Raw genomic sequence first — 22,948 nt, forward strand, 5'->3', positions numbered from 1 at the left:
AGTGAATAGGGCCCGTAACTGCCTATTTAAAAAAAAAAAAACGCAGCAGTAGCACGGTAGTTACGCCACTGGCTATACACTATATGCACTTAATCCAGGTTGTAATGGTGTGTACCCACAAAAAAACAGTGGGATATACATTATAATTCTCAGGCTATATACACATAATCCAGGTTGTCACAGTGTGTACCCCACCAACACTAAGTGGGATACACATTAATTGTCAGGCTATATAAGCCAAACACAGCTTTGCATGGTGTTTAACCCCCCAAAACTAAATGCTATACACAGCAATAGTCAGGCTATGTACGCTAAACCCAGCATTCTATGGTGTGAACCCACAAACGCTAAAAGGGATAGACACCAATTGTCAGGCCATATACGACCAACACAGCCTGCCACGGCGTGTACCCACAAATGCAAAAGTGGGACATACAGCAATAGTCAGCCTATGTACGCTAAACTCAGCATTCCACGGTGTGTACCCACAAAACCTAACTGGGATACAGACCAATTGTCAGGCCATATACGAATAACACAGCCTGCCACGGTGTGTACCCACAAATGCTGAAGTGGGACACACAGCAATAGTCAGGCTATGTACCCAAAACCCAGCTTTCAACGGTGTATACCCATAAAACCTAACTGGGATACACAGCAATTGTCAGGCTATATACGCTTAATACAGGTTTTAAGGGTGTGTACCCACCATAAATTAGTGATATACACATTAATAATTTTTTTTTAATGAAGATTATGAGCCCCACATAGAGCTCCCAATGTACATTTTTTTCTGTCAGTATGTCTTTTTTTAATATGGGATGGAAATCCATGCAAACACGGGGATAACATACAAACTCCTTACAGATGTTTTTTTTTTGCCCTTGGCGGGATTTGAACACCAGGACTCCAGTACTGCAAGGCTGCAGTGTTAACCACTGAGCCACAGTGTGGCCCTGGGATACACATTAATTTTCAAGTTATGTACGCTCAACGCAAGGGCCACAGGTCCAACTTCTACACCCAATAAGTGTAATTTGCAGAGGGATCGGAGAGGACAGGGCTGTGGTTGGCCAGGTACTCACGCAACATGTGCTTATACTTTTCCATCATGATGACACTAGGCCCCTAACTGGCAGTAGTTTGGTTTTGGTGTTTCATTAACGTGTACCAGACCATGTACAGTGTTCCCCTGGTAGTTGTGCACCGGATGGCAGTTGTGAGTCTCATGGAGGAAATCTCCTCTCTGCAGCCCAAGAGGGTTTACGGAAACATTTCCATCATACTCTGCACCAGTTGCTTGTGCCAATCATTTTTACTTATGCCGGGGTCGAGGCTTGCAAAAATCTAGTATTATTTGCTCTCCATGATGTGAAGTCTCTTGAAAAGCAACCCCACATGAAGTCAGCCATGTGTGCCAGAGTGTTACTTGGCATGACTTTACTGCCCCCAACTGGAAGGGTCACTCTCCATTTCCTCCACTTCCCACTCCCCTTCACACCATCCGTACTGAAGCAATGGGATACACTGAACTTCCCCCTCAAGCCACGGGTGGGACAGTGTCATGAAATGCCACTTCACCCCCCTCGTCTTTCTCCAACAGCCAACGGTGCGAAGATGACAGGAGTGTGCTCTGAATGTTTTCAGCCTAGCAGAGGCTACTTTTCACTTAGGAAAATGGCTGCACTTTTACCAGTATATCAGGCACAATGGTGTAGGTTTCAAAAAACCATTGCACCAACTAGCTGAAAAAGGGGACCATGTGTGGACCGTGTTTGAGTCTGGCAAGCTCCAGATCTGCTACCAGGTTCCGGCCATTATCACATACACAAACATGCCTGGGCCCAGGTGCGGCAGCGAAAACCACATTGCCGTCGCATCAAGGATGGCATCCCTAACCTCGGGGGAAGTGTGTTTTCTGTTGGCCAAGCTGAGGAGCTTGAGCATGACCTGCTGTTGTCTCCACACCCCAATGCTGAAGCACATACAGGTCGCAGGTGTGGTCGAGGTTGCAGTGTAGGAGAAGGCTTTCAGTCAACCCCTGCCATGAATTTTGGGCTAGGAGAGGAGATAGGCCACCCCAGTTTGCATCCCGGGCCCATCCACAACTACATTCACCCGGCCTGTCTTTACAGAGAAGCTGTGTCCCTTACCACAGGCGCCAGCAGTTTTAAGATGAGCCCGTTGAAGCCTTGGGCATGTGGGTGGGTTGCGCTGTACTTCTGCCTGCGATTACAGGCCTTGGGAGATGGGAAGTTGCTGGGAAGAGGCGCATGATGGTGCAGGCAAGAGGAGCAGAGGCAGGAAAAGGTGCAGATAAGGGTGAACTCTCCAAAGTGTCAGAGGCAGATGTTGAGGTGTCCAGACTGGTGGTTTCTCTCGGGTGGCTAGAAGAGGGAACATCTTGGGCCTTGCTACCTCTGGCCTGGCTTCTGGGATTCAGCTGTCCTGTGCCTCTGGACATGCCTCTGCCTCTAGCCACCCTCTTTGGTGCTGCACTTCCCTCCACATCTACACTGCTTTTCCCCCCGTAGACATAACCCCTGTCCATGCCTCTGCCTCTAGCCCCCTTTTTTCCTGCTTAGCTTGCCTCAATATCAACGCTGCTTTCCCTGCTAGCTATCACCCATGTCCATGCCTCTAGCCCCCTTTTTTCCTGCTCAGCTTGCCTCAATATCAACGCTGCTTTCCCCACTAGACATCACCCCTGTCCATGCCTCTGCCTCTAGCCCCCTTTTTTCCTGCTTAGCTTGCCTCCACATCAACACTGTTTTCCCCGCTAGACATCACCCCTGTCCAGGTTGGGTTGGTGGCCTCGTCGTCCACCACCTCCTCTTCCAATTGCTCACTCTCCTCTTACTGCAAACCACACATCACCACAGCCTGCCCTGATGGCAACTGTGTCTCATCATCAACACTGAGGCCGAGAATCTCTGGTTGTGGGTCCACAACCAAAAAATTGGCAGGAAATGGCAGATGCTCCAGTGTTTGGACATCAGGACACACAAGGTTGTCTGGTAGATCCTGGGATTGGTGAAGTGGTTGGACAGAGTGAGGGACAGTTAAAGGACCTGAAAACCTCTCCTGGAAGGGGGGAAATGGGGGATGACTGTCTTGACAAGATTGGGCATGTTGGGAGAAAGGTGGACCAGACTCTTGGCAACGAAGAGGACATGAGGTAGTGGCTGACTGGCTGGTGGATAAGGAGCTGTAAGCATTTTCCACTAGCCATTGTAACACCTGTTCCTGGTGCTCAGGCCTGGTCTGTGTTTTTTTTTGTTTTTGTTTTTTTTTTTATGTAGATTGATAGAGCTCACAATGTACATTTTCCCTATCAGTATGTCCTTTTTGGAATATGGGATGGAAGTCCATGCAAACACGGGGGAACATACAAACTCCTTGCGGATGGTTTTATGCCCTTGGCGGGGGTTGAACACCAGGACTCCAGCGCTGCAAGGCTGCAGTGCTAACCACTGAGCCACCGTGTGGCCCCTGGGCCTGGTCTGTGTTGTACCCTGCTAAACGCATCTGTCATATCAGGAATTGTGAGGAACACCTGCTAATCTTTCTTTAGCTTAAAATGTGGGTTTATGTCCATACAATTGGGGAGGAAGGAAGGTTTCCAAGTAGTTTTCCAGTTTCCATAGAGGTTGTATGGAGTGTGGAAAGTGTGTAGTTGATGATCTGTGATAGTGGGGTAAAACTATGACTTGGGCTTGTTAGATGCCCCCAGGCATGCTGCCCCAGTTGCATTCCAGAGGTGTTGTCATCATTTGCTGAGGTGTCATAGTGGACTTGGTGACCCTCCTGAGTCGAATAGTGGTTTACCCCTTAACAAGTATTTATCTATAGAAAACCAAAGTGGGTTCAGTTTGTCCAAACACAGGATGACAAGAATCTTTGTGGTTGGCCCATCTTTGGCACAAGCTGCTATAGCAAACTGCAACATTTGTCTGATTTTTCATTCATTCTTTCACCTTTCACTTCATAGATTGTTCAAACAGTAGTCTGTTTTTAGTGTAGACAGATCTCTTGAGCTTCTTGTCAAGCATGGTAGATTCTGATGACCGAAGAGAGAAGCAGCCTGTTATATTCACCTGAACCATTCATCTGAAAAAAAAAAAAAAGAGACTTTAAATAATGCTTCTGGAAATAGCTATACTGACTGCTATTAAATAACTGTAATTCTTTCTTTTAAAAATAAAATGAAAAAATGTGGTTTAAATATTATTCATAGTAATTTTACTGTAACATTTGTAATATAACTTTTATTTATAACTGTATTGCAGGTCCTGCATTTTGGGGCCTGGTGAACTCTGCTTGGAATTTATGTACCATCGGCAAGAGACAATCGCCTATCAATATTAACACCAGCCAAATAATATTTGACCCCTTTTTGCCACCACTCAGGTTAAATTTGGAAGAAAAGAAGGTATTTTGCTCTGTTGTTTGTCTTTTGTAATTTGGTGTGTTCAATAACATTAAAACAGTATTTTCTATGATCTAATGGGGCTATTTGGAATGTAATATATATTCCTACTCTCATAGCTTCATACATAGCCAGAATCATTTTGAATACCCTGTAGCATCTGATATAATGACAGGCTTGTGATGGGGATATGTGCATTAAAATACATCTGCTTTACTTCTGAAAATATTTAGTGTTTTAAATATTGTATAATTTATATAAAAGTGCTATATGCTAAGTTTCATCTTGTATAATAGATGGCTTGAAAAGTAATGGAAGGTATAAAAGGAAGCATTTAGACGTTTCCTTTCAGTCTTGACTTTGGCTCAAAAAATGCTGCAAAAACTGCAACAAATAACACTTTTTCAGTAATGTGGGGCCTTAGCCTTACAGGGGTTGTCCGATATAGAAGCTAATTCCTACACTAATCTAAATACCACCCCCCTGCCTACTTTCTAAATTACGTAATTTAGCAAAAATGTATATCCCTGTTAAAATATAATAACAAAAAATATATTTTATAAAAAATATAACATCCCTGTTTCCAGAAATGGAACGTCAGTACTACTCCCCCACCTCCACACGATCATACTGACCTCTCTTCCTTCCAGACTTTCCTTCTGTGTGATGACTCCTCCCTCTTTTCTGATTGTGGCATGTGCAATAATATGTGCGCTGCTTTGTTCTCTGCAGCTGACAATCCACCTCTACAGCGCAGGCCTAGAGGTGGATAGCCTAAGAGTATGTTGTAGGGTTGCTTTGTTGTAGAAGAGACTGCTGTACTTCACAGAAAAGTTTTATGAGGAAAGACAATTACGTGTAGATATTGAAGTAGTATCTCAAGACATCAGAAAGCAAGTTAAAACTTGGGTGTGTTGGTCTTCCAAATGGCCAATGAACCCATACATGCTTCCAAACTTGAGGAATGAGGACAAAATAGTGAAGATAACTAGAGATGAGCGAACAGTGTTCTATCGAACTCATGTTCGATCGGATATTAGGCTGTTCGGCATGTTCGAATCGAATCGAACACCGCGTGGTAAAGTGCGCCATTACTCGATTCCCCTCCCACCTTCCCTGGCGCCTTTTTTGCTCCAATAACAGCGCTGGGTAGGTGGGACAGGAACTACGACACCGGTGACGTTGAAAAAAGTAGGCAAAACCCATTGGCTGCCGAAAACATGTGACCTCTAATTTAAAAGAACAGCGACGCCCAGCTTCGCGTCATTCTGAGCTTGCAATTCACCGAGGACGGAGGTTTCCGTCCAGCTAGCTAGGGCTTAGATTCTGGGTAGGCAGGGACAGGCTAGGATAGGAAGGAGAAGACAACCAACAGCTCTTGTAAGAGCTAAATTCCAGGGAGAAGCTTGTCAGTGTAACGTGGCACTGACGGGCTCAATCGCCGCAACCCAGCTTTCCCAGGATCCTGAATGGAATACACTGTCAGTGTATTCCCGTATACCCGATATATACCCCGATACCCGTTCCAACGGTGTGCCCCCCCACCTTCACCCCAGAAATACCCTGCAAGTCCCCTAGCAATAGAATTGGGGCTATATACACCCACAATTTTTACTACTGGTATACAGTGCCATTGTCTGACTGGGAATTCAAAGAATATATTGGGAATACAAATACCCTCATTTCTTGCTACTGCCATATAGTGCCAGTTTCTGACTGGTAATTCAAAGAATATATTGGGGTTACGTGCACCCACAATTTTTACTACTGGTATACAGTGCCATTGTCTGACTGGGAATTCAAAGAATATATTGGGAATACAAATACCCTCATTTCTTGCTACTGCCATATAGTGCCAGTGTCTGACTGGGAATTCAAAGAATATATTGGGGTTACGTGCACCCACAATTTTTACTACTGGTATACAGTGCCATTGTCTGACTGGGAATTCAAAGAGTATATTGGGAATACAAATACCCTCATTTCTTGCTACTGCCATATAGTGCCAGTTTCTGACTGGGAATTCAAAGAATATATTGGGGTTACGTGCACCCACAATTTTTACTACTGGTATACAGTGCCATTGTCTGACTGGGAATTCAAAGAGTATATTGGGAATACAAATACCCTCATTTCTTGCTACTGCCATATAGTGCCAGTGTCTGACTGGGAATTCAAAGAATATATTGGGGTTACGTGCACCCACAATTTTTACTACTGGTATACAGTGCCATTGTCTGACTGGGAATTCAAAGAGTATATTGGGAATACAAATACCCTCATTTCTTGCTACTGCCATATAGTGCCAGTTTCTGACTGGGAATTCAAAGAATATATTGGGGTTACGTGCACCCACAATTTTTACTACTGGTATACAGTGCCATTGTCTGACTGGGAATTCAAAGAATATATTGGGGTTATAAATACCCTCATTTCTTGCTACTGCCATATAGTGCCAGTTTCTGACTGGGAATTCAAAGAATATATTGGGGTTACGTGCACCCACAATTTTTACTACTGGTATACAGTGCCATTGTCTGACTGGGAATTCAAAGAATATATTGGGGTTATAAATACCCTCATTTCTTGCTACTGCCATATAGTGCCAGTTTCTGACTGGTAATTCAAAGAATATATTGGGGTTACGTGCACCCACAATTTTTACTACTGGTATACAGTGCCATTGTCTGACTGGGAATTCAAAGAGTATATTGGGAATACAAATACCCTCATTTCTTGCTACTGCCATATAGTGCCAGTGTCTGACTGGGAATTCAAAGAATATATTGGGGTTACGTGCACCCACAATTTTTACTACTGGTATACAGTGCCATTGTCTGACTGGGAATTCAAAGAGTATATTGGGAATACAAATACCCTCATTTCTTGCTACTGCCATATAGTGCCAGTTTCTGACTGGGAATTCAAAGAATATATTGGGGTTACGTGCACCCACAATTTTTACTACTGGTATACAGTGCCATTGTCTGACTGGGAATTCAAAGAGTATATTGGGAATACAAATACCCTCATTTCTTGCTACTGCCATATAGTGCCAGTGTCTGACTGGGAATTCAAAGAATATATTGGGGTTACGTGCACCCACAATTTTTACTACTGGTATACAGTGCCATTGTCTGACTGGGAATTCAAAGAGTATATTGGGAATACAAATACCCTCATTTCTTGCTACTGCCATATAGTGCCAGTTTCTGACTGGGAATTCAAAGAATATATTGGGGTTACGTGCACCCACAATTTTTACTACTGGTATACAGTGCCATTGTCTGACTGGGAATTCAAAGAATATATTGGGGTTATAAATACCCTCATTTCTTGCTACTGCCATATAGTGCCAGTTTCTGACTGGGAATTCAAAGAATATATTGGGGTTACGTGCACCCACAATTTTTACTACTGGTATACAGTGCCATTGTCTGACTGGGAATTCAAAGAATATATTGGGGTTATAAATACCCTCATTTCTTGCTACTGCCATATAGTGCCAGTTTCTGACTGGTAATTCAAAGAATATATTGGGGTTACGTGCACCCACAATTTTTACTACTGGTATACAGTGCCATTGTCTGACTGGGAATTCAAAGAGTATATTGGGAATACAAATACCCTCATTTCTTGCTACTGCCATATAGTGCCAGTGTCTGACTGGGAATTCAAAGAATATATTGGGGTTACGTGCACCCACAATTTTTACTACTGGTATACAGTGCCATTGTCTGACTGGGAATTCAAAGAGTATATTGGGAATACAAATACCCTCATTTCTTGCTACTGCCATATAGTGCCAGTTTCTGACTGGGAATTCAAAGAATATATTGGGGTTACGTGCACCCACAATTTTTACTACTGGTATACAGTGCCATTGTCTGACTGGGAATTCAAAGAGTATATTGGGAATACAAATACCCTCATTTCTTGCTACTGCCATATAGTGCCAGTGTCTGACTGGGAATTCAAAGAATATATTGGGGTTACGTGCACCCACAATTTTTACTACTGGTATACAGTGCCATTGTCTGACTGGGAATTCAAAGAGTATATTGGGAATACAAATACCCTCATTTCTTGCTACTGCCATATAGTGCCAGTTTCTGACTGGGAATTCAAAGAATATATTGGGGTTACGTGCACCCACAATTTTTACTACTGGTATACAGTGCCATTGTCTGACTGGGAATTCAAAGAGTATATTGGGAATACAAATACCCTCATTTCTTGCTACTGCCATATAGTGCCAGTGTCTGACTGGGAATTCAAAGAATATATTGGGGTTACGTGCACCCACAATTTTTACTACTGGTATACAGTGCCATTGTCTGACTGGGAATTCAAAGAGTATATTGGGAATACAAATACCCTCATTTCTTGCTACTGCCATATAGTGCCAGTTTCTGACTGGGAATTCAAAGAATATATTGGGGTTACGTGCACCCACAATTTTTACTACTGGTATACAGTGCCATTGTCTGACTGGGAATTCAAAGAGTATATTGGGAATACAAATACCCTCATTTCTTGCTACTGCCATATAGTGCCAGTGTCTGACTGGGAATTCAAAGAATATATTGGGGTTACGTGCACCCACAATTTTTACTACTGGTATACAGTGCCAATTTCTAACTAGGAATTCAAAATGCGCAAGGCTCCCGGAAAGGGACGTGGACGAGGCCGTGGGCGAGGTCGGGGGAATGGTTCTGGGGAGCAAGGTAGCAGTGAAGCCACAGGGCGTCCCGTGCCTACTCCTGTGGGGCAGCAAGCATTGCGCCACTCCACAGTGCCAGGGTTGCTTGCCACATTAACTAAACTGCAGGGTACAAACCTTAGTAGGCCCGAGAACCAGGAACAGGTCTTGCAATGGCTGTCAGAGAACGCTTACAGCACATTGTCCAGCAGCCAGTCAGACTCTGCCTCCTCTCCTCCTATTACCCAACAGTCTTGTCTTCCTTCCTCCCAAAATTCCGAAGCTTTACAGAACAATAACCCAAACTGTCCCTGCTCCCCAGAGCTGTTCTCCGCTCCTTTCATTGTCCCTCAACCTGCCTCTCCACGTCACGATTCCACGAACCTAACAGAGGAGCATCTGTATCCAGATGCTCAAACACTAGAGTCTCCTCCATCTCCGTTCGATTTGGTGGTGGATGACCAGCAACCCACCCTCATCGACGATGATGTGACGCAGTTGCCGTCAGGGCATCCAGTTGACCGGCGCATTGTGCGGGAGGAGGAGATGAGACAGGAGTTGGAAGAGGAAGTGGTGAATGATGAGGACACTGACCCGACCTGGACAGGGGGGATGTCAAGCGGGGAAAGTAGTGTGGATGTTGAGGCAGGTGCAGCACCAAAAAGGGTAGCTAGAGGCAGAGGCAGAGGTCAGCAGCTTAGGCGAAGCCAGGCCACACCCGGAATCTCCCAAGATGTTCCAGTTCGTACCCAGCCCCGAAAAACTCCCACCTCGAGGGCACGTTTCTCGAAGGTGTGGAGTTTTTTCAAGGAATGCGCCGAGGACAGATATAGTGTTGTCTGCACAATTTGCCTCTCGAAATTGATTAGGGGCTCTGAGAAGAGCAACCTGTCCACCACTTCAATGCGCCGTCATTTGGAATCCAAGCACTGGAATCAGTGGCAGGCAGCAACGGCAGGACAAAGGCCGACTGCCGTTCACGCCACTGCCACTGCCTCTGCCTCTGCCTCTGCCTCTGCCACTGCCACTGCTGACTGTGCTGGCGATGCACTCCAGAGGACGAGCCAGGACACCACTTCATCTGCCTCCGCCACTTTGTTGACTTCTACCTCATCCTCCCCTGGTCCTGTCTTATCTCCTTCTCCTGCACCATCAAAGGCACCATCAGGCGTTTCTTTACAACAACCCACCATCTCTCAGACATTGGAGCGGCGGCAGAAATACACTGCTAACCACCCACACGCGCAAGCCTTGAACGCCAACATCGCTAAACTGCTGGCCCAGGAGATGTTGGCGTTCCGGCTTGTTGAAACTCCCGCCTTCCTGGACCTGATGGCAACTGCGGCACCTCGCTATGCCGTCCCTAGCCGTCACTACTTCTCCCGGTGTGCCGTCCCCGCCTTGCACCAGCACGTGTCACTCAACATCAGGCGGGCCCTTAGTTCCGCGCTTTGCACAAAGGTCCACTTGACCACCGACGCGTGGACAAGTGCATGCGGACAGGGACGCTACATTTCACTGACGGCACACTGGGTGAATGTAGTTGAGGCTGGGACTGCTTCCCAAACTGGCCCGGTGTACCTCGTCTCCCCGCCTAACATTCCTGGCAGGGACACGAGAAGAACACCCCCCTCCTCCTCCTCCTCTACCTCCTCCTCCTCCGCCACCGCCTCCTCCTCCGCTGTTAGATTGACCCCAGCTACGAGTTGGAAACGTTGCAGCACTGGCGTTGGTAGACGTAAGCAGGCTGTGCTGAAGCTGATCAGCTTGGGGGACAGACAGCACACTGCCTCCGAGGTGAGGGATGCCCTCCTCGATGAGACGGCAATATGGTTTGAGCCGCTGCACCTGGGCCCAGGCATGGTCGTTTGTGATAACGGCCGGAACCTGGTAGCAGCTCTGGAGCTTGCCGGACTCCAACATGTTCCATGCCTGGCCCACGTCTTCAACCTAGTGGTGCAACGTTTCCTAAAGAGCTACCCCAATGTTCCAGAGCTACTGGTGAAAGTGCGGCGCATGTGCGCCCACTTTCGCAAGTCGACAGTAGCCGCTGCTAGCTTAAAATCTCTCCAGCAACGCCTGCATGTGCCACAACACCGGCTTTTGTGCGACGTCCCCACACGCTGGAACTCAACGTTTCAGATGTTGAATAGAGTGGTTGAGCAGCAGAGACCTTTGATGGAATACCAGCTACAAAACCCTAGGGTGCCACAAAGTCAGCTGCCTCAGTTTCACATCCATGAGTGGCCATGGATGAGAGACCTTTGTGACATCCTACGGGTCTTTGAGGAGTCCACAAGGAGGGTGAGCTCTGAGGATGCGATGGTGAGCCTTACAATCCCGCTCTTGTGTGTTCTGAGAGAATCCCTGATTGACATCAGGGATAACTCAGATCACACAGAGGAGTTAGGGATAGCATCCGATCCGTCACAGCTGGAGAGTAGGTCCACACATCTGTCCGCTTCACTGCGTTTAATGGAGGAGGAGGAGGAGGAGGAGGAGGAAGAAGAGTTGTCCGATGATGTGATGGTGATACAGGAGGCTTCCGGGCAACTTCGAATCGTCCCATTGTTGCAGCGCGGATGGGTAGACATGGAGGATGAGGAGGAAATGGAGATTGAACTTTCCGGTGGGGCCAGAGGAGTCATGCCAACTAACACTGTGGCAGACATGGCTGAGTTCATGTTGGGGTGCTTTACAACCGACAAGCGTATTGTCAAAATCATGGAGGACAACCAGTACTGGATCTTTGCTATCCTTGACCCCCGGTATAAAAACAACATCTCGTCTTTTATTCCGGTAGAGGGGAGGGCCAATCGCATCAATGCTTGCCACAGGCAATTGGTGCAGAATATGATGGAGATGTTTCCAGCATGTGACGTTGGCGGCAGGGAGGGCAGTTCCTCCAGTAGGCAACCAAGTTCTCACCGGTCCACACAAACGAGGGGCACACTGTCTAAGGTCTGGGACACCTTGATGGCACCCCCTCGCCAAAGTGCCGCCACGGAGGGTCCTAGTGTCACCAGGCGTGAGAAGTATAGGCGCATGTTGCGGGAATACCTTTCCGACCACAGCCCTGTCCTCTCCGACCCCTCTGCGCCCTACACGTATTGGGTGTCGAAGTTGGACCTGTGGCTTGAACTTGCCCTATATGCCTTGGAGGTGCTGTCCTGTCCTGCCGCCAGCGTCCTATCTGAGAGGGTGTTCAGTGCAGCCGGTGGCATCATCACTGACAAGCGCACCCGTCTGTCAGCTGAGAGTGCCGACCGGCTCACTTTGATAAAAATGAACCACCACTGGGTAGAGCCGTCATTTTTGTGCCCACCTGTGTAAAGCACCCCAACATGAAACTCCATGTCTGTACTCAACCTCTCCAATTCCTCCGCATCCTCATACTCATCCACCATAAGCGTTGCACAATTCTGCTAATACTAGGCTCCCTCCACCCTGATTTCCCCCAACTCTGCTGGTTAGAGGCTCCCTCCACCATGAATTTGCCCAAACTGGGCTGTTTAGAGGCTCCCTCCACCATGAATTGGTCCAAACTGGGTTTTTTAGAGGCTCCCTCCACCATGAATTTGCCCAAACTGGGCTGTTTAGAGGCTCCCTCCACCATGAATTGGTCCAAACTGGGCTGGTTAGAGGCTCCCTCCACCATGAATTTCCCAAAACTTGGCTGTTTAGAGGCTCCCTCCACCATGAATTTGCCCAAACTGGGCTGTTTAGAGGCTCCCTCCACCATTAATTGGTCCAAACTGGGCTGGTTAGAGGCTCCCTCCACCATGAATTTGCCCAAACTGGGGTGGTTAGAGGCTCCCTCCACCATTAATTGGTCCAAACTGGGCTGGTTAGAGGCTCCCTCCACCATAAATTTCCCAAAACTTGGCTGTTTAGAGGCTCCCTCCACCATTAATTGGTCCAAACTGGGCTGGTTAGAGGCTCCCTCCACCATGAATTTGCCCAAACTGGGCTGTTTAGAGGCTCCCTCCACCATTAATTGGTCCAAACTGGGCTGGTTAGAGGCTCCCTCCACCATGAATTTGCCCAAACTGGGCTGTTTAGAGGCTCCCTCCACCATGAATTGGTCCAAACTGGGGTGGTTAGAGGCTCCCTCCACCATGAATTGGTCCAAACTGGGGTGGTTAGAGGCTCCCTCCACCATTAATTGGTCCAAACTGGGCTGGTTAGAGGCTCCCTCCACCATGAATTTGCCCAAACTGGGCTGTTTAGAGGCTCCCTCCACCATTAATTGGTCCAAACTGGGCTGGTTAGAGGCTCCCTCCACCATGAATTTGCCCAAACTGGGCTGTTTAGAGGCTCCCTCCACCATGAATTGGTCCAAACTGGGGTGGTTAGAGGCTCCCTCCACCATGAATTGGTCCAAACTGGGGTGGTTAGAGGCTCCCTCCACCATTAATTGGTCCAAACTGGGCTGGTTAGAGGCTCCCTCCACCATTAATTGGTCCAAACTGGGCTGGTTAGAGGCTCCCTCCACCATGAATTTGCCCAAACTGGGGTGGTTAGAGGCTCCCTCCACCATTAATTGGTCCAAACTGGGCTGGTTAGAGGCTCCCTCCACAATTAATTGGTCCAAACTGGGCTAATTAGAGGCTCCCTCCACCATGAATTGGTCCAAACTGGGTTTTTTAGAGGCTCCCTCCACCATGAATTTGCCCAAACTGGGCTGTTTAGAGGCTCCCTCCACCATGAATTGGTCCAAACTGGGCTGGTTAGAGGCTCCCTCCACCATGAATTGGTCCAAACTGGGGTGGTTAGAGGCTCCCTCCACCATTAATTGGTCCAAACTGGGCTGGTTAGAGGCTCCCTCCACCATTAATTGGTCCAAACTGGGCTGGTTAGAGGCTCCCTCCACCATGAATTTGCCCAAACTGGGGTGGTTAGAGGCTCCCTCCACCATTAATTGGTCCAAACTGGGCTGGTTAGAGGCTCCCTCCACAATTAATTGGTCCAAACTGGGCTAATTAGAGGCTCCCTCCACCATGAATTGGTCCAAACTGGGTTTTTTAGAGGCTCCCTCCACCATGAATTGGTCCAAACTGGGGTTTTTAGAGGCTCCCTCCACCATGAATTGGTCCAAACTGGGGTTTTTAGAGGCTCCCTCCACCATGAATTTGCCCAAACTCTGCTGGTTAGAGGCTCAATCCACCCTGATTTTCAAAACAAATGTTGGTGCCAACCTCAACTTACTACAAGGGCCAAATTCACTGCTGGTGACAAGCTCTCCTCACTGCAAGTGCCAAATACACATGTTTCAAGGTGTTTTCCTACTGTCAGAGAGGTGGTATTGAGTGTGTAAAGTGTGTAGTTGTTAGGCTGTGATGTTGGGGTAATAGAGGGTCTTTGGTGTGTTAGATGCCCCCAGACATGCTTCCCCTGCTGTCCCAGTGTCATTCCAGAGGTGTTGGCATCATTTCCTGGGGTGTCATAGTGGACTTGGTGACCCTCCAGACACGGATTTGGGTTTCCCCCTTAACGAGTATCTGTTCCCCATAGACTATAATGGGGTTCGAAACCCGTTCGAACACACGAACATTGAGCGGCTGTTCGAATCGAATTTCGAACCTCGAACATTTTAGTGTTCGCTCATCTCTAAAGATAACTACTACTATCTTTCGTTGTCTTCTCCGTACTGCCATTACGTAGGAATCCTGGTTCTTCTCGATATGCAAATGAGTTCTCTCGCAGCACTGGGGGCGGTCCCCAGCACTCAAACAGCACTGGGGGCGTCCCCAATGCTGCCAGAGAGCTTTCTCCAGTACCGCCTCCATCTTCGTCAAAAACGTCCTCTTCATCCTCTTCTTCCGGCGGTGGCTTGTAACTTCTAGGGCTCGGGTCTTGGGCAGAGCAAACCGCGCATGCCCACAGGCCACGAGAAAATGGTTGCTTACAATACTGTGCAAGCGGCCATTTTCTCGTGGCCTGTGGGCATGCAAAGTCTGCTCTGCCCAAGGCCCGAGGCCTAGAAGTTACAAGCCACCGCCGGAAAAAGAGGATGAAGAGAACGTTCCTGACGAAGATGGATGGCGGCACTGGAAAGAGTTCTCTGGCAGCATTGGGGACACCCCCTAGTGCTGTGAAAGAACTCATTTGCATACCGCCAAGAATCGGGATTCCTACGGAACGGCGGCACGGAGAGGACTACGAAAGGTAGGAGATGAATAGCCTTTCTTAAGGCTATTCCGATGTGTTACTAAGAAAAAAAATGTGTTTGTGTGATAGGATCCCTTTAATAAAATATTTTGATGGAATGCAATTTATGATTCACTAGCTTTTACCCACGACTTCGTCTGCGGTGATTTGAGAATTAGGCGGACACAGACGTGTGAAACTGTAAAAGATCTTTAAGAAGTTTGGTGGGCTAGCAAATGTGATGTGATGTGTTATATTGTGTATGTAGTGATACAATGTGATGTGTTGTATTGTGTATGTCGTGATACAGACAACATGATGTGTTGTATTGTGTATGTCGTGATACAGACAACGTGATGTGTTGTATTGTGTATGTCGTGATACAGACAACGTGATGTGTTGTATTGTGTATGTAGTGATACAGACAATGTGATGTGTTGTATTGTGTATGTAGGGTATGGGGGCACTCGTCCACATTAGGGAGAGTGTTTGCCTACATAGGCAGTACGGAGACTTACAAGTCATTCCTGCTCCGCTAGGGATTATGTGTAAAAAATATGCAAATCTATTCTCCTGGATGGAATTAGGAGAACAGAGTGCACTCTGTACACCACCCTATAGAGGGCAGCATCCTTAACATCATGAATGACTCAGTTATAAAGTCTTTTAATCATAATGTGGATTTAATTGCTAAATCAGTATTTCTGTCCCAAAAGGAACAGATTCCCAGCTATGGACAGCGCTGTTTCGGCCTATTGGGCCATCCTCAGCATAGCGTAGGGATACTGATTTAGCAGAGTGAGAGAGCAGAGTGAGACATCCACATTATGATTAAAAGACTTTATAACTGAGTCGTTCATGATGTTAAGGATGCTGCCCTCTATAGGGTGGTGTACAGAGTGCACTCTGTTCTCCTAATTCCATCCAGGAGAATAGATTTGCATATTTTTTTACCCATAATCCCTAGCGGAGCAGGAATGACTTGTAAGTCTCCATACTGCCTATGTAGGCAAACACTCTCCCTAATGTGGACGAGTGCCCCCATACCCTGGTCTATAGTCTCTCACTCTGCTAAATCAGTATCCTTACGCTATGCTGAGGATGGCCCAATAGGCCGAAACAGCGCTGTCCATAGCTGGGAATCTGTTCCTTTTGGGACAGAAATACTGATTTAGCAATTAAATCCACATTATGATGTTAAGGATGCTGCCCTCTATAGGGTGGTGTACAGAGTGCACTCTGTTCTCCTAATTCCATCCAGGAGAATAGATTTGCATATTTTTTACCCATTGTGTATGTAGTGATACAGACAATGTGATGTGTTGTATTGTGTATGTAGTGATACAGACAATGTGATGTGTTATATAGTGGAAAGCTATATGTAAATGTGAGTGAGTAGAGTGAGGGCTACTCCTGAGGTGACAGTAATGAGTGTGCAGGCAGGTTGAGGCAGGAAATGCCAGGCAGTGTGTGTGAGTCTATAGCTGGGGCTAGGAGTCCAGCTTTTGTGAGTCAATGTGATGTGTTGTATTGTGTATGTAGTGATACAGACAATGTGATGTCTTGTATGTAGTGATACAGACAATGTGATGTGTTGTATTGTGTATGTAGTGATACAGACAATGTGATGTGTTGTATTGTGTATGTAGTGATACAGACAATGTGATGTGTTGTATTGTGTATGTAGTGATACAGACAATGTGATGTGTTGTATTGTGTATGTAGTGATACAGACAATGTGATGTGTTGTATTGTGTATGTAGTGATACAGACAATGTGATGTGTTGTATTGTGTATGTAGTGATACAGACAATGTGATGTGTTGTATTGTGTATGTAGTGATGCAGACAATGTGATGTGTTGTATTGTGTATGTAGTGATACAGACAATGTGATGTGTTATATAGTGGAAAGCTATATGTAAATGTAAATGTGAGTGAGTAGAGTGAGTAGTGTGCAGGCATGTTGAGGCAGGAAATGGCAGGCAGTGTGTGTGAGTCTATAGCTGGGGCTAGGAGTCCTGCTTTTGTGAGTCTCCTGCTAAGAAGACATGTTGTTTAGTGGCACCAAAAGTAGCCTGTGACTCAATCCTAAGGGAAAACTATGTTTGTGGAAAATTGCACGCAAATCCGTCCAGGCGTTTTAGCGTGATTGAGGAACAAACATCCAAACTCACAAACATCCAAACACACAAACTTTCACACTTATAATATTAGTAGGATGTATAATTGTTTATTATTAATATGGATACCTAGTGGGAATCTTATTGTAAGAAGTTACTTTAAAGCTAACCAAATTGTTTGACCCAACTTAGACAACCTAAAGGCAATTTTACCTGTTTTTTCATGAAAAGTTGAAATAAACCTTCAGACATAGTTTCCTATCAGTTTATCCTCTGCAAATAGCTCTATTATTGCTACAGCACCTTTAATATTTATCTATGAGGCAGGGGACATGTACAGTAAAGATCAATCTCTCCCTCTCCCCTATCCATTATTACTGCTTCTGGTTTATTTACATGTAATTCTGCCAAAGTAACTGTACAATAGCAAACAAAGAGAGAAAGGCCTGCCTGAATATAATATATGACTTCAAATCCAGGTCAATCCAATCAATCCAAAGTTAGGAAAACCCAAACAGCTAGTCAGACTCCTCTGTGCAGTGCAGAGGCAGGGAAAGTTGTGTGTAACTTGCAAAAGCACAGAAGCTACCTGCCCCCATCCATTCACTGTGAAAATAGAGACCTGTACCTCCCCCCGTGGTAACGTTAAAGAAGGATCTGTGATTCATCTCACTGCATCACACTGAGCACTCCATTCTGAAAAGCACTCAGTTCTAAATTGCAAGCAGAAGAGTTAGAAAATCTTAAGAATGGGACAGTTTAATCAAATGTAATCAATTACAGGCAGATTAGTGATAGTCATAGGTATTAGGAGTGAGGGAGAATATCTGTTCTGCTAATACAAAGAGAGAGGACAACTAACCTTTTCATTGCCAATCAACAATACGCTGATTCTGCCTGCGCTAATCTGAATAAATCTCAGACATTTAGGATAAGGCCCCACAGGCCGTAATCGCAGTGCTGAAATGATGGGGAAAGAACTGCTGCGTGAACGCATTGCGGTTCTTTCCGCAGCGCTTTTAAGAGAAAGTTCACAGAGTTTTCCTCTGCAGACTTTCTCTTAACATTATATCTACGGGAAAGCCGCCGGCGTTTCCGTACATATAATTGACATGCTGCGATTTGCAAAGCCGCAACAGCTTTGCAAATCGCAACGTGTCCGTGCTGCGTTTTTTTTCCGCAAAGTGGGCATGGGATTTGCATTAATCCCATCCCCTTTGCTTGCACTGTAAAACGCCGGTGGGCAAATCGCGGCATTTACGTCCCGAGGGGCCCCGACCTTAAGTAGGTTTTGCTTACAGTTTATCCAATGTACAGTCTTTTTTTACTGCTCTGCTCACTCAATACACAGTGTGACAGACTGTACTAATCTAAAAAAATATTCTTTTCTTAAGCATTTTTTTGTTGTTGCTCATATATAAAGTCTCGCAGCCTGTGCTAATATGAAAAACTCTCTGTTTCTTAAAGGTTTCATATTGGCAAAAAAAATAAATAAATAATCCAAGCTGACTGACACAGTTCTAATCTTTAAAAAGAAAAAAAAAAAACTGTAATTTTTAAGTTTAATAACAAGTAGAGATGAGCAAACAGTGAAATATTCGATATTCATTATTCCTTTCGACTATTTGAACGAATATTGAACCCCATTATAGTCTATGAGGAAAAACCGTTCGTTTCAAGGGAACCCACAATTCGACTCAGGAGGGTCACCAAGTCAACTATGACACCTCAGGAAATGATACCAACACCTCTGGAATGCAACTTGGTCAGCAGGGGAATCATGTCTGGAGGCATCTAACATGCCCAAGTCACAGTTTTAACCTAACCATCACAGCCTATCAACTACACACTTTCCACACTCAAAAAAACCTCTATGAAGGTGGAAAAATACCTGGAAACCTTCTTGCCTCCCCAATTGGATGCACAGAAATCCAAATTTTATGCTACAGAAACATTACCAAGCACCCGGGGCCATATGGTGGCTCAGTGGTTAGCACTGCAGCCTTGCAGCACTGGAGTCCTGGTGTTCAAATCCTGCCAAGGGCATAAAACCATCTGCAAGGAGTTTGTATGTTCTCCCTGTGTTTGCATGCATTTCCATCCCATATTTGAAAAAAGACATACTGATAGGGAAAAATGTACATTGTGAGCTCTATGTGGGGCTCACAATCTACATAAAAAAAAAACCATTACCAAGCACCCTTTTAAATCACATTGCCCATGACAACCACAGATGGAATAGGCAATGGGAAATGCAACAGTACCCACCCTTAACTATTATTGTGTGTGTGTGAGTGTGTGATGTGGCAAGACCTTCAAAAATTCACTTTTTGGCCCTTAAGGTGAGCCCTTCCAAATTAAGTTAGAGGCCCTTAAGCTGAGCTACCAGCAGAGATTGAGGCCTTTGAGGTGACTTCAGCCTTTTACCATCAGAGTTATAGGCCCTTTAAGTTAGTTTAGCCTCGCACCAGCAGTGTTTTTGGCCCTTGTGGTTAGTTGAGCCTTGCACAAGCAGAGTTTTAGTTTTTGGTCCTTGGAGTGACTAGAGCCTTGCACCAGCAGTGTTTTTGGCTATTGGGGTGAGTTGAGCCTTGCACCAGCAGTGTTTTTGGCCCTTGGAGTAAGTAGAGCCTTGCACCAGCAGTGTTTTTGGCCCTTGGGGTGAGTTGAGCCTTGCACCAGCAGTGTTTTTGGCCCTTGGAGTGAGTAGAGCCTTGTTCCAGCAGTGTTTTTGGCCCTTGGAGTGAGTAGAGTCTTGCACCAGCAGTGTTTTTGGCCCTTGGAGTGAGTAGAGCCTTGCACCAGCAGTGTTTTTGGCCCTTGGAGTGAGTAGAGCCTTGCACCAGCAGTGTTTTTGGCCCTTGGGGTGAGTTGAGCCTCTAACCAGCAGAGTTTGGGGGAATCACCGTAGATTGATACTCTAACCAGCAGAGTTGGGGGGAATCAGGGTGGATTTAGACTCTAACCAGCAGAGTTTGGGGGAATCAGGGTGGATTGAGACTCTAACCAGCAGAGTTTGGGGGAATCAGGGTGGATTGAGACGCTAACCAGCAGAGTTGGGGGGAATCAGGGTGGATTGAGCCTAGTAGGAGCAGAATTGTGCAACGCTGATGGTGGAGGAATATGAGGAGGAAGAGGAATTGTAGAGGGTGAGCACACACATGAAACTTCATGTCGGGGTGCTTGACACTGGTGGAAATGAAAATGATGGGTCTATCCAGTGGCTGTTCATTTTGATTAGCATCAGTCCATCAGCACTGTCAGCTGACAGCTGGCTGCGCTTATCCGTAATCATGCCACCGGCTGCGCTCAAGACCCTTTCAGATAGCACGCTGGCGACGTGCCAAAGGACCTCCAATGCATACAGCGTAAGTTCCAGCCACAAATCCAACTTGGAGACCCAATAAGTGTAGGGCACAGAGGGATCGGAGAGGACAGGTGGTCGGCCAGGTACTCCCGCAACATGCGCCTATACTTGTCCCTCCTGGTGACATTAGGCCCCTTAGTGGCGGTAGTTTAGTGAGGGGGTGCCATTAACGTGTTCCATACCTTGGAGAGTGTGGACCGCATGGCAGTTGTTTAGCTGTTGGAGGAACTCTCCTGTGTGCTGCCAACGAGAGTTGATGGAAACATCTCCATCATATTCTGCACTAGTTGCTTGTGGCAATCACTTATGTGACTGGCCTTCCCCTCTACCGGAATAAAAGTAGAGATATTATTTTTATACCGGGGGTCGAGGATTGCAAAAATCCAGTATTCGTTGCTCTCCAGGATTTTGACAATGTGTTTGTCAGTTGAAAAGCACCTCAACATGAATTCAGCCATGTGTGCCAGAGTGTTACTTGGCATGACTTCGCTGCCCCCATCGGAATGGTCACTCTCCATTTCCTCCTCCTCCTCCTCCATTTCGCCCCATCCGTGCTGCAGCAATGGGATGCAATGAACTATCCCACTAGCCTCCTGTGTGACAATGAGATCATCTGCTACTTCGTTATCCTCCTCCTCCTCTTTCAATATACGCTGTGAAGCGGACAGGAGTTTGCACTGACTATCCTGCTGGGATGTTTATGCTCCTATGCCCGACTCGTCAGCGTCCAATGCGTTATCCCTGATGGCGATGAGGGATTCTCGCATCACACACAAGAGTGGGATTGTTACACTCACGAGTGTGTCGTCGCAGCTGACCCTCTTGGTGGACTCCTCAAAGACACGCAAGATCTCACATAAGTCTGCCATCCATGGCCACTCATGGTGCAGAAACTTCGGGAGCTGACTCTGAGGAACCCTTGGGTTTTGGAGATGGTACTCCATCAAGGATCTCTGCTGCTCACACACTCTGCTCAACATGTGTTATGTCGAGTTCCGACGTGTGGAGATGTTGCACAACAGCCGGTGTTCTGGCAGATGGAGGCATTGCTGGAGTGATTTGAGGCTAGCAGCGGCTACTGTAGACTTGCGAAACTGGGTGCTCAAGTGCCACACTTTCACCAGTAGCTCGGCTAAATTTGGGTACATTTTTAATAACCGTTGCAAAACTAAATTGAAAGCATGGGCCAGGCATGGAAAGTGTTGGGGGTTGGCAAGCTCCAGAGCTGCTACCAGGTTGCGGCCATTATCACACATAACCATGCCTGGGCCCAGGTGCAGCGGCGAAAACCATGTTTACGTCTCATCGAGGAGGGCATCCTTCACCTGAGAGGCAGTGTGCTGTCTGTCCCCCAAGCTGATGAGCTTCAGCATGGCCTGCTGACGCCTCCCCACACCAGTGCTGCAGCGTTTCCAGCAGGTAGCTGGGGTCGATGTGATGGTGGAGGCAAAGGAGGAGGAGGGTGGTGGTTCAGAGCCCCTGCCAGGAATGTTGGGCGGGGAAATGAGGTAGACCGCCCCAGTTTGTGACCCGGTCCCAGCCTCAACTACATTCATCCAGTATGCCGTCAGTGAAATGTAGCGTCCCTGTCTGCATGCACTTGTCCACGCGTCGGTGGTCAAGTGGACCTTTGTGCAAAGCCCGGAACTTAGGGCCCACCTGATGTTGCGTGACACGTTCTGGTGCAAGGCGGGGATGACACAGTGGAGTTTTGCATTCTATATATATTAGAAAATTGCCTTTTGAAAGGAGCAAGCATAGCTGAAAACGAGGTACAGCTAGAGGAAGTGTCTCGAAAAAATAGAGACGCTTTGGTAGAAAGCATCCAATAAGGGATATGGGAAGGGAGCTCAACTTATACAGAAGGAGACCATGGTCCTTAAAGAGATGAAGATAGTTAATTGAATACAATAAACTATAGGAAGAAGTCAATTGAATCCCTAGTAGCGAATAGAGCAGTCTCTCCAGTGAAAATTGTACTTAACTTTACAACGGGATCTGGAAAGCCACTGTCATTGTAGGATTAACTTTATAGCTGGAGAGAGAGCTGTAATGCTGTAGGATGTTCATGAAGTTGGGTAGGGTATTATGAGAGTTGGTGAGCCAGAAGAACATCATCAGTGAAAAGACTGATCTTAAACTCCTTGTCTCTCACCACCAACCCTGTGATATCCAGGTT

The 22,948-nt window shown here is 46.5% G+C and overlaps 1 protein-coding gene across 2 annotated transcripts in view; it reads left to right on the plus strand.

The window, feature by feature from the left end:
* The window catches only part of CA11 (carbonic anhydrase 11), a 535,579-nt gene that overhangs the window by 356,607 nt on the left and 156,024 nt on the right, over positions 1–22,948 (plus strand). For both annotated transcript variants that reach the window (XM_075276799.1, XM_075276801.1), the window contains exon 3: positions 4,290–4,432. In XM_075276799.1, the coding sequence (XP_075132900.1) occupies positions 4,290–4,432 (143 nt within the window). The remainder of the gene's footprint in view (positions 1–4,289; positions 4,433–22,948) is intronic.

This window comes from Leptodactylus fuscus, chromosome 6 (assembly GCF_031893055.1).
Source record: "Leptodactylus fuscus isolate aLepFus1 chromosome 6, aLepFus1.hap2, whole genome shotgun sequence".
Taxonomy (NCBI): Eukaryota; Metazoa; Chordata; class Amphibia; order Anura; family Leptodactylidae; genus Leptodactylus; species Leptodactylus fuscus.